The 12,500-nt window shown below is 40.7% G+C and overlaps 1 protein-coding gene across 10 annotated transcripts in view; it reads left to right on the forward strand.

The window, feature by feature from the left end:
* Positions 1 to 12,500, forward strand: part of LOC106868309 (A-kinase anchor protein 9) — a 351,276-nt gene that overhangs the window by 22,386 nt on the left and 316,390 nt on the right. For all 10 annotated transcript variants that reach the window (XM_052970882.1, XM_052970883.1, XM_052970887.1 and 7 more), the window contains one exon: positions 2,342 to 4,834. In XM_052970882.1, the coding sequence (XP_052826842.1) occupies positions 2,342 to 4,834 (2,493 nt within the window). The remainder of the gene's footprint in view (positions 1 to 2,341; positions 4,835 to 12,500) is intronic.

Consider the following 12,500-nt stretch of genomic DNA (forward strand, 5'->3'; position numbering starts at 1 on the left):
ATATATATTTTCTTTTTTTCTAACGTGACTCTCTCTATTTCTATCTCCCCCTCTCATTCTTCCCTCTACTGTTCTTAGCCTCTACCTGTCACTACTTCTCTCTCTCTCTCTATCTCTTGTCACTCGTCCTTCGCCTCTCACCGTTACTACTACTATCTCTCTCTCTCTCTCTCTACCTCTCGTTGCTCACTTTTATTCTACTTCCTCCCCTCCTTTTCCCTCTGCTACTCTTTCTCTTCACACAGCCTTGGTCACGTGTGTCCGGCTGCTATTTCTTTTCGTTCTTGGAATCACCAAGCTCGCACGTACTTCTTTGCCCCTCCTGTACTAATCAACATCTATTGGTTTATCTGCACCTGAGCACTTAACTGTCAGTGTGCCTTGATGGACAGAAACCCAGATTGAATACTAATAAATCTCATTGATGTAAACATCACATTTCTCATGTTTGAAAAATTATTTACCTGTTTCTTCTAACATAAACAGATAACCAGTATCAATATATATCTGTGTGTGTGTGTGTGCACTTATAATGGCTACACCTGGTGAAGTTGGTATGGTATAAGTCTGTTAACCAGGGGCTCAACACTTTGTTTTTCATCATCACTCACTGCTAATGTTCTGCATTTGTGATCTAGGACAGTGCTCCGCAACCTTTCTTTCAATTGTGGTACACTTATATTCTTTTCAAAAATTCAGCAGCCCACCTGAACTGAAAACATAACTAAAAGTATAGAGAAAAAAAATTATATTCAGGTTACTCTGTGGCACACCTAGCATCATCTTGTGGCACACCAGTGTGTTGCAGCACACCATTTGCGGAGCACTGGTCTTGGCCATCTACCTCTCCATCCATTCATTTTCTCCACCCATTATTCCTGGGTGGGTTGTGGGTGTAGAGTACTCGCTCATCTCTTCCAAAGGGTCCTATCAAAAACAGCTGTTATTACACTTTTCCCATTGGATTCCCAAGCATGAAGAACTGAGACCATGAATATTATCCAAATCCCTCATTCTTGGTTCAGCCCTGGGTCTCCTGCCACTTGGCTTGGCTTAGAGAGTCTCCCTTGCAATTCTTCCCCGTTGCATTCTAATCACATCCACAGCACCAGAGCTGTGATCTCTCAATATGGAAAAGTATCAGCTGAATCCGAGAGACAGCCCGCCTCCCTGATCTCTGTGCTATGCACCCTGTTGAATAAATGTTATTCCAGAGATCCTTCGGTAGAATCCCATTTTGGCTGCTTGTATTTGCATTTGAGCTCTTTGTCATTACCCAGCATTCAATACCAGAGGTGAGGACAGGCAAAACAACTGAATAGGACACGTGACTCTGAAATGGTTCTGTTTGACTAGCTGTGTATATATATATATATATATATATATATATATATATATATATATATATATATATATATATATATATATATACATACAGTGGCTGTGTATATTATTTACTCTTATACTTGTTTTAGTCATTTGTCTGCAGCCATGCTGGAGCAACGCCTTTAGTCGAACAAATCGACCCCAGGACTTATTCTTTGTAAGCCTGGTACTTATTCTGTCCGTCACTTTTGTCGAACCACTAAGTTATGGGGAAGTAAACACACCAACATCGGTTGTCAAGAGATGTTTGAGGGGACAAACACAGACACACAAACATATCTATCTATCTATCTACATATATACGATGGGCTTCTTTCAGTTTCTGTCTACCAAATCCACTCACAAGGCTTTGGTTGGCCTGAGGCTAGAGTAGAAAACACTTGCCCAAGGTGTCCCACAGTGGGACTGAACCTGTGGTTGGGAAGCAAGCATCTTACCACACAGCCACTACTGTGCTTTCATATATTTTATATATTCAGTAGCCATGTATAAGCCTTGTACATTTAAATATACATCCTAACTGTAAGATACAACTTATTCTGTAAGCATCTATTCTTTGTAATGTTGTGATCAAATCTTCCCATGAATCTCATTTGGAGATGGATGGAAGGATTCTGCTAATCAGATTTGCCCAAGAACCACTGTGAAGATGAAGTCTTTAAGTACTGGCTTTGTTACCCCCCAAAAAGGGTTGATGGGACATGATAGTTGTGCAGCTGGTGGGGTAGTGGAGGTGGTCAGCTTTGGGTGACACATCTGTGGGGATGGCATTTTAAGAGGGAATAACTGTGCAATATGTACCTTCTATTGGGCCCAGGGTGGGCTGCCCCAGGCAGCACACACTCTAGCTACTCCATTGGGATATAGGACTTATTTGGGATATGTATGCCCAAATGCTGTGTTAGGGTTTATCATCTTTGTTCTTCGTAATTTATTTTCTTGTTGTCTTTTTCAGAAACTGGCTGAGTCTCGAGACTCTCTGCTGAAACAGATTGAACTCCTAAACACCCAGTATGAGCAGATACAAGAAGAACACTTCTCTTTATGGAGTAAGCGTTCAAAAAAACCGATGTCTTCATCTCCAAGAGCAAAGCGGAAATTTGACACCTTGCCTCAGGACATAGAGTCAGCGTCCCGAAGTCTGGTGGAAATCAGCCGAGCGAAGGGTTGCTATGACAACGAAGAGAAAACCTGCACAAAGCTGGATTGCCAAGGCTACCGCAAACGTTACGAAATAGCCCTGAAAATTTTAACGGAGAAAGGACTCACTTCATTGGACAATATATCAGAAAAATCCTCATTCGAAGTAGATTCTTTGGATGGTTCAGCAAGCATGGGAGACCAACCAAGGGAGGAGCTATCCATGGAACTGCAAGATGAATACAATGAACTCATGGAACGGACTGTTACTGAACCTGTGCTTAGCTCCACTTTCCAGAGGAAAAGCAGTCCTGAGCTGCAATGTTCCAACTGTATCAGTTTAGCAGAAGAGAGACTGTCTTTGAAAAAACGTCTAAGTACTCAACTTGAACTTTTTGGTAAGGAACGCTTCCATCTTCTGAGTCGGTGTGAGAACCTCTCCAATGAACTGGAGAATGTCCAACTGACTCGGGACCAGCTGCAGACTGAGTTGAATATCACAAAGGAAGTCCAACGGGGACAAGACAGACATCCATCTGAGGTGGAGCTGACAGGTATTAAAGTGAAACTAGCCAACACTGAAGACCAAGTGGTGTTCTACCAGAATAAACTTAGTCAGTCTGAGGTTGAGCATCAGGAGTTGAAATCAAAGATAAACGAGCTGTTTGTAAAAGTGATTGACCAGCAGCATTATATTAATAATCTTGAAGAAGAATATACTAGATCTCGTGATGCCTGGAACCACAAAGGAACAATGACCTCAATGGACAATGGTAAAATTGAGTTGGCTCCTGTAGTGGGCCGTCGTCATTCAGAACCAAATAACAATGTCTACGACGTAGATCATGAAATGGAACATTGTCATCCAATACCACAACATTTGTCTCAGTCCAGCAACAACATTTCCTTAGAATCCAATTTCGCCAACATTCCACAGATGCCATGTCTGAAATCCCCCAAATCTGATCGTGAGACATCCCCAGATTCTTTGAATAAGTCCTCATTGTCTGATAATTCAAGTCCGGCTGGGGATAGAGACAATTGGATTAACTATCATTCAGAGCATTCGAATAGAAATAATTCCAGTCCAGCCCTGAACCAAAGTGATAGATACAGTGACAGCCTTGCGTCTCCGCCCAAATTAACCAGATCGACCCAGTCTAGTCCGTCTTTGTTGTTACTGAATAAAGAATTTCATGAGTCTGAAAAAATCCTGTCTGAGTTTCAACTAGATCAAGGATCCTTCTTATTTGTTCAAGACAAACAAATTGAACTTATTGATGAGATAGCGGAGTTGAGACGGTCACTTTTACAAAGTAAAGAGGACCATGTGAAAGAGATAGCCACCATGAAGGAGGAAATTGACCGATTTAAAAAAGTAAAAGGAATCGGTGATGATCAGAATTTGTTGGATATTTTTGCCAGCACTGATACCATTTCTCTTTCTGTTGATGTTGTTGACCTTCGAGAAAAAGTTTCATTGCTTCGAGAAACCTGTAACAGATTGACAGAAGACAACAAGGATCTGCAGAAGAAACTGTACAATCAAGAGTGTCTTGTGATGAAGGCTAAAATGCTACAGGCGAATCCGAAACATTCTGTGACTGCTGAAGATTTAGAGACATCTTTTGGTAGCCAACTATTGCTACTTCAGAAACACCGTGATGAGCTCGCTGACAAACTCAGTGAAGAGAGACTGCTTGAGAACCAATTCGCAGAAGTTGTAGCAGCCAAAACCAGCCTCGATGAGCATCTCCATCGAGAGAAGGAGCGTGTCCAGCAACTGACTGAGAAAGTGCAGATAGCTGAGGCTGAGTTGTTCAGCAAGAAGGCTGAGTGTGATTATATGTTGCAGCAACAGTTGCGGCTGGAAGAACTCATCAGAGACAAGGAAGAGGTGGAGAAACAACTGATGGCGGACAAGTTCATCCTTGAATCCCAACTGACACAGACAAACTATGAACTGGAGACGAAAGAGAGACTTCTTCGGGACATAGAACAACGCGTAAACAAATGTGCCAACGAGATCAGTTCAGAGACAGGTGTCACTGCTGGCAACGACAATCAACTAAATGATATAGAACTGCAAGAGAGGTTTACACAAGAACTTAATGAAGCCAAATTAGTTATTGAGAAACAGAACATTGACAGGCTGGAAGCTCTGCGCAAGGACATGGATGAACATCACAAGCGTGCTGTGGAGTACCTACGCCAACAACTGCGCAGTGACTTCAGCATGCGGGAGTCCCGCCTTGAGGAACATCATTCAGCTCACGTTGCCAGTCTTCATTCCATCCATGCAGAACAGGTGCAGCATTCTTGTTCTTAATATTCTTGTTTCCATCTTTCTAACCAAATTCTTCTCTTGTCATTTCTTCATCTATAATAATTCTTTTGTCTAATTTTTTTCATTCTCTTTGTTATTTTATTTTATTTTTAATGTTTAAAAAAAAAAAAACGGACTGACCTAACAATATATTTTTATTTACTTTTTTATGTTGTTAATAATTTTGTTGTTGTTTAGTTTTAGTTTTATTAATACTTTTGTTAGGGCAGTAGATCATAGAATTGGTAGAGCAGCGAACAAGATGCCTCGTTTTATTTAGTCCCTCCCTTTCACATTTTGAATTCAAAATCCTTTGCCATAGCTGTCATTGACTTTCATCTTTCAAGGGTTGATAAAATAAGTACCAGTCATGTTTTGGGGTCATTTAATTTATTATTCATCTCCTTCAAAATACACGGCTTTGTGCTTGCAACAGAAATTTGTTCTCTCTTCTGTCCTTCCATACCTGCTGATGTGCTGGCATTGAGAGGAATCAGCCTAGTTGAGCCCTTGCTTAAGGACTTCTCAAACCTGTCACAGTGTTTGATGGATCCTGACGGATCCACTTTTTCCTAATGACAGCAGGTATGATTTGAACTTAGAATCCACAGAGCTGAAACAGATTCTACAATTCATCCACCCTCATCTCTAGACTGTCTCTTCATTTATCAACCCTAACTGGTGAAAGGCAAAGTCAACCCTGTTTGAATTTAATCTCAGAACAACAAAAGCCAAAACGAATTCTACAGGCATTCTCTCTGCCATTCTTACGACCCTGCTGACTTGATAGGATATTTTATTTTTTAAACATTTGCTTGAAGGTAGGTGAACTTCTACACTTTTCATTTTGTTTTACGTTTATTATTGGAACAATTTTCTATAATTTTTAAACTTAATTTACAGATTTTTGCTGGGTTAATGTAGTAAGAATATCAATGGATATAACTGTGTGTGTGTGTGTGTGTGTGTGTGTGTGTGTGTGTGCATGCATAACCCCTTGCTAGCACGGGGAAAATCCCACTTAAACATGTAAACACATACACAATCACTGTATCAATCAAACTATCAGATGTTGTTGTACATCGCTGGTCACAGTGCGCTTCCTTGCACTGTGGTAGCTTTCAAATGATGCCACCCCACTTGGTTACGCTGGCAGGCCAACATGACCCCTGCACAGAATGCCGGTCTGTCACAAGGTCATCTAGTTACAGCAGAGTGCACTGGAGCAAGAATGCAGTGCCCCAGCAATCTGGGAATTGGCACCATGATCTTGCATTCTTGAGTGCACCGCTTTAACCACTAAGCTATGTGCACCCAGACACACACCCACCCACCCTTTTGCATACATTATGAGGATGTTTTATGGTTTGTACCAAACATACAAGTTATTTTTCAATTCCTATTTCCAAAAACTCAATATATTGGGTCTGTGATGTGTAACATACATGTAATTAGCTTCTATATTTATTTTTCAATGTGTTTTTATATAGATATGTCTGTTGTATACATGTTTATGTTATGTAACTTTCACCAGTATCGCATAACCAGCCCATTCAAAAGTACCTTGGATTGTAAGGTGACATGCCGTGCTTGAGGAGACATATTGAGTCAAGTACAACATCAACACCAAAATCAAATGGAAATTGTAGTTGTGATCCCCGTGCTGGTGGTACGTAAAAAGCACCATCCGAATGTGGCTGATTCCAGCACTGTTTTGATTGGTTTCCCTGCTGGTGGCACGTAAAAAGCGCCAACCACTCGAGGTCGTTGGCAGCTCCCTCTGGCCCCTGTGTTGGTGGCACGTAAAAGGCATCCACTGCACTCTCGGAGTGGTTGGCGTTAGGAAGGGCATCTGCAGTAGAAACACTGCCAGATCAGATTGGATCCTGGTGCAGCCTCCTGGCTTCCCAGACCCCAGTCAAACCGTCCAACCCATGGCAGCATGGAAAACGGACGTTAAACGATGATGGTGATAATGAAGCCAAATAATTTGCCAAAGTACTATTGAAAAATGGTACTTTGTCAAATCTTTAGGTTATCACAAAAATGTTTGCATACAATGATATTAGCAGCAAGATGTATTTTCATTTGTGTGTTAAGAATATACTTTTATGTGCATGTGTGAAAAGAGGTTAATGTGCTAATGTGTAATATATATGCAAGCTTGTATAATATATATATATGTGTGTGTGTGTGTGTGTGTGGAAGCGCAATGGCCGAGTGGTCAGGGCAGTGAACTCATGGTTGTAGAATCGTAGTGTCGATTCCTAGACTGGGCGTTGTGTTTATTGAGCGAAAACGCTTAAAAGCTCTGAGGCTCTGGCAGGGGTTGTTGGTGAACCCTGCTGTACTCTTTCACCGCAACTTTCTCTCACTCTTTCTTCCTGTTTCTCTTGTATCTATATTTCAAAGGGGCCAGCCTCCATGAATACTTCACCCTTCCTATTTGAGGGGGTCTTGTCTTGTGAATTACTTGGTAGTCTCTGTGCTGCTGGTGCCACGTAAAATGCACCCAGTACACTCTGTAAAGTGGTTGGACTTAGGAAGGGCATTGAGCTGTAGAAACCATCCAAACTAGATATTGGAGTTTGACACAATCCTCTGGTTCATCTATTTCTGTTGAACTGTCTAACCCATGTCAGCATATAGAACAGGCATTAAATGGCGATGGTGATGATATTATTTTTTTTATTAAGCTGTAAAGCTACACAGATAATACCAGAATTGAGAGATTCCTGTGTTGCCTTTGTCTAACTTGGTTTGATAAATGCAGTGCATGAAACTCTGTCCTTGTTGCTTTACAACCAGCAGTTAATTAATATATATCAGGATAATATTAACTCACACACACACTAATCAAATGGAAACTGTAGTAAATCAATCTCAATCAAATGGGAACTGTAGTTATGGTCCCTGTGCTGGTGGCACATAAAAAGCCCCATCCAAACGTGGTCGATGCCAGCCCCCTTGCTCTGACAGGCTTCTGTGCCGGTGGCATGTAAAAAGCACCCACTACACTCTCGGAGTGGTTGGTGTTAGGAAGGGCATCCAGCTGTAGAAACACTGCCAGATCAGATTGGAACCTAGTGCAACCTCCTGGCTGTCCAAACCCCAGTTGAACTGTCCAATCCATGCCAGTATGGAAAACAGACGTTAAACGATGATGATGATGACGATGCTTGCATATGTTAAATGCATCAATATGTGCTTGTAATAGTGTGTGTTGTAAGTAATTGCTACATAATTAGATCCTCACCAGTGTTTTACAGAGATAATTTCTAATTTCCAGAGTTAGAAAGAAAAATACTGGATCGTTAGAAATGTTTAGGGTCATGTGACAAATGATGTCAGATTGGTACAGATTGGTACAGATTGGTCAGATTGGTCAGATTGGTCAGATTGGTCAGATTGGTCAGATTGGTCAGATTGGTCAGATTGGTCAGATTGGTCAGATTGGTCAGATTGGTCAGATTGGTCAGATTGGTCAGATTGGTCAGATTGGTCAGATTGGTCAGATTGGTCAGATTGGTCAGATTGGTCAGATTGGTCAGATTGGTCAGATTGGTACAGTTGACTGTCTATGACTCAGCAGAAGGTTCTGGCTGTGCATTACTCAGGGTAGATATTATCCTGAATATGTAGCTACCCAGCTTCACTTGTTTTCCTGCAACACCTTTACTGACCAGTCTTGCATGTCAAAACCATAGAACATCTGTGCTGACTCACAAGATTTACTGACCAGTTTGTCTAACTGACCAGATCTCAGGATAGCATCTTTCTGGACAAACTAGTTCTACTACATCATAAGATTTAGTCCGATGTACTAATGATTCTGCCAGCTAACTGCTTTAATAATAATAATAATAATAATAATAATAATAATAATAATAATAGCTGAGATGAAGAGTGTGATTTGATTGTAATAGATATTTTATTGGTTGAAAGTTATTTCAACTGTAAGTTTGTCTTTCTCAAGTTCAAAATAAAAAGTGATGAAAATTCAAAATTATAGAAATTTAAATTTAGAGTATGGATGAGGGCAACCAGCGTCCATACGTTGATGGAACGACATCATCAGTTTTTAAGTTACAATTTTATAACAGGCGAAAAGAAAAAGACAGAAAAAAATAGAAAAAAAAAAAAGACGACAGAAAAAAAGGAAAGAAAAAGAGAGAAAGATGAATATTCAATCAAACAGTTTTGTATAAATTTGATGATATTCTCCTGTCATCTTATTCATTTTTCCAGGGCGTGATGTTGATAACCCGCAAACATATTTCTACTCATACATTCTGAGAAGTGAAAGTGAAGCAGATTCAGAATATTTTTTGAGAATGTGCACTTTCAAGTCTTCTTCAAAATTGCAGCCGCTTGAAACGAAATGTTCAGCAAGTTCTTCCGAACTACTGTTATTGTGCCTGACGTCGAATCTGTGCCCATGGGAATCTTTACATGTTCCACCTTCTGTATAAATCATAACATTTCTATTATGATTTCTGATGGAATTCACTTCACTCATGTTGCACAATGAACAGGGCTTACTTCTCTTGTGGCTGTTCTTTAAGGTACAGTGTGCAGATACTCCAATGTTTGTTTCCTTGGAGTCAGAAATAGAATTAAAATATAATAATAATAATAATAATAATAATAATAATAATAATAATAATAATAATAATCCTTTCTACTAAAGACACAAGGCCTGAAATTTTGCGGGAGGGGACTAATTGATTACATTGACCCAGTGTTTCACTGGTACTTGGTTTATCAACCCTTATAGGTTGATAGGCAAAGTCGACCTTGAATAATAAAAATAATAATAACAATAATAATGATAATAATAATAATGATAGCAATAACTAGCATCCTTCTATGCACAAGGCCTGAAATTTTAGGGAGTGGGCTAGTTGATTAAATTGATCCAAGTGTTCAATTGGTCCTTATTTCATCATTCCCTGAAAAGATGAAAGGCAGTGGAACTTGACAGAATCCAGGCCAGCATGACATGTACAAGCACCCAATGAGAAATGACTTGAATCGAAATGAACTATCCCAGCCCATTCCATCATGGAAATTAAGCACGAAGATGATGATGTGAATTGCCTCACCTTCATTGTCTCCCTTCAGAGGGATGTTTTCTGAGTCTGTTGTTTGTGAAATAACAGTTTCATTATGTGGACACAGATGGAGTTATCCTCTCCTAGTTACTTCCCTTGGCAGACTATTGCCTTAGTTGTTTGTGAATTACATCTTCCTCAAACTATAACAGTTACCGTATCTGTGACTCATTTTTGTGTCAATTACACGTGGCTTTGGTTCGCTAACGAAATGGTTATATCATGGCACCAATATGAATTTCAAATTTTACCGAATTTCCAAAGCAGACATTGGTGCTCAGCACAGTTCTTTGTCTCCTTGGTTCCTGCCAATTGTCCAACCTATGGCAGCATGGAAGACTAACATTAAATGATGATGATGTCAATATATATTTGATAATATTATGCTTTTCATTTTGTGCTTGAAAGTAAAGATTACTGAATGCATAAAACAGATTCAATATAATTTTATTTAACAAGTTCTACACATGCACAGAGCTGGCACCATGTTGTTCCATTTGTATACACCAGTGATTCTCAACCAGGGTCTATAAAACCCTTGGGGATCTATATAAGATTATTGATGTTATAATGTGATAATCTCCTTATTATAATCTCACCATTACTATTCTGCTACTCATCACTCTCTGGCTGCACTTGGTCACTCCCATCCTTTCTTCTAAAAGGTGAGTAGTCATGGAGCTCCTCTACAGCGAGAAACCTGTTCTGCTCTGGCTCTTTCTTTCAGATTTTTGCTCGTCATCTCCCAGCATAAAGTTACCCCTGGTGGTCATAGCTGCATTACAGTTTCTGTAGTGCTGGTGGCAAGAAAAAAGCACTGAGTCCACACAGTGGAGTGGTTGGCGTTAGGAAGTGCAGCCAGCGACAGACGTTGCAGCACAACGCAGTCCTTAGGCCCATTGGATCCTGTCAGGCTGTGCAACCCGTGCCAGTATCAAACTGGACATTAAATGATGAGGGTGATGATGTCTGTCTGTGCTGCCTGTGTTCGTTTGTATCTATGCTTTACATTTATTTCCCAAGTTGTCTGCAACAACTAACAAGATGACTTCATTGGGCAGAAGATGAGATGTGTAGGGATTGCTTATATCATCACCATCATCAGAGAGACAAAAAGTAGAATCAATCTCGACACGATTTTAAATGTCTCTGTGTAAAGGGAGGTAATTGGACATTGCATAAGATTTAGTCCAGCAGTTTACTTCTTTTGTCACCCACTGCGCCTCCCCCTGTCTACGCCACATCCTCCAACAACTCCCAGATACTTCTAAATAAAAAGAATAAGAAAAACTTATAATTTCCCAAGTGCAGAAGTATAAATCTTAGTCAAGTGCAACCCCCCCAATCACTGACAGTTAATCAGCAAAGACGCCCACCCTTTGAAGGTCCATGCAAAATTGTGACCTTTTTATGATGCATGCTTGTGTGCGCACACACACACACACGCACACACACTGTGTGGGCTTCCCCAACTTAGTCTTAGTTGATACCTCAGAGTAGGACTGCTCATCTGCTTATGGGGTAGGGACCACTGCAAGGTGCCCCCTGTCAACAAACGCAGTACTGGTGCCCCGGGGTGGCTGGCTCTGATTGTCCAGCTGTTGGTGGATGCCACAGGATGGTTCTGTCTAATTAGTTTCAGGGAGGTATTACAGGGCAGCTCTAATTGTAAGTAAGGTAACTTTGAGGAACAAATTGGAGCAATGCCGTTGTAGACATTGAGATGTCATATAGAATGTCTTTATCCTAATCTAATTGTCTTGTTTTGAATGGTATTTAAAGAGGGATTAAGGGCCTGAGGAGATTTAGCATAATCCCTTGATGTATGTGTTTTCTATGTTGCTGTTGTTGCTTAACCCATCTCTGCTCTGATTCATCATCCCATCTTTTCGTAGTTTATCATCATCATCATCATCGTTTAACGTCCGTTTCCATGCTGGCATGGGTTGGACGGTTTGACTGGGGTCTGGGAAGCCAGGAGGCTGCACCAGGATCCAGTCTGATCTGGCAGTGTTTCTACAGCTGGATGCCCTTCCTAACGCCAACCACTCCAAGAGTGTAGTGGGCACTTTTTTTATGTGCCACCGGCACAGGGCCAGAGAGGCCTCACATTGACCACAATTGGATGGTGCGTTTTACGTGCCACCGGCACAAAAACCAGTCAAAGCAGTGCTGGGCTCTAATATGTCCTTCTCTAATTTACACTGTGATTTGGCTGCTATTTCAAGCAAGTCAAATGGCCACATTGAGGCTATATTCTTGTTTGATCTGTTGAATGTTATTTTTGTGCTGTAGTTGGGGTTTGGCTTAGCCTTACCTTGAAAACCTTTTGTTACCTGGCAGATTGCTTCAGTTATGTTCCCACTATGTTTAGTTCTTCATCTCCTTACTTGGGGTTGAGCTAAAGGGAAAAAAGCTAAACAAAACAAAAATAAAACATACATGTAGCCTATACCAGTGTCGCATAACCAGCCCATTTAAAAAGTACCTTTGAATCATCGGGCGACATACCGTGCTTGAGGAGACCTGTTGAG

This window comes from Octopus bimaculoides, chromosome 9 (genome assembly GCF_001194135.2).
Source record: "Octopus bimaculoides isolate UCB-OBI-ISO-001 chromosome 9, ASM119413v2, whole genome shotgun sequence".
In the NCBI taxonomy this organism is placed as follows: Eukaryota; Metazoa; Mollusca; class Cephalopoda; order Octopoda; family Octopodidae; genus Octopus; species Octopus bimaculoides.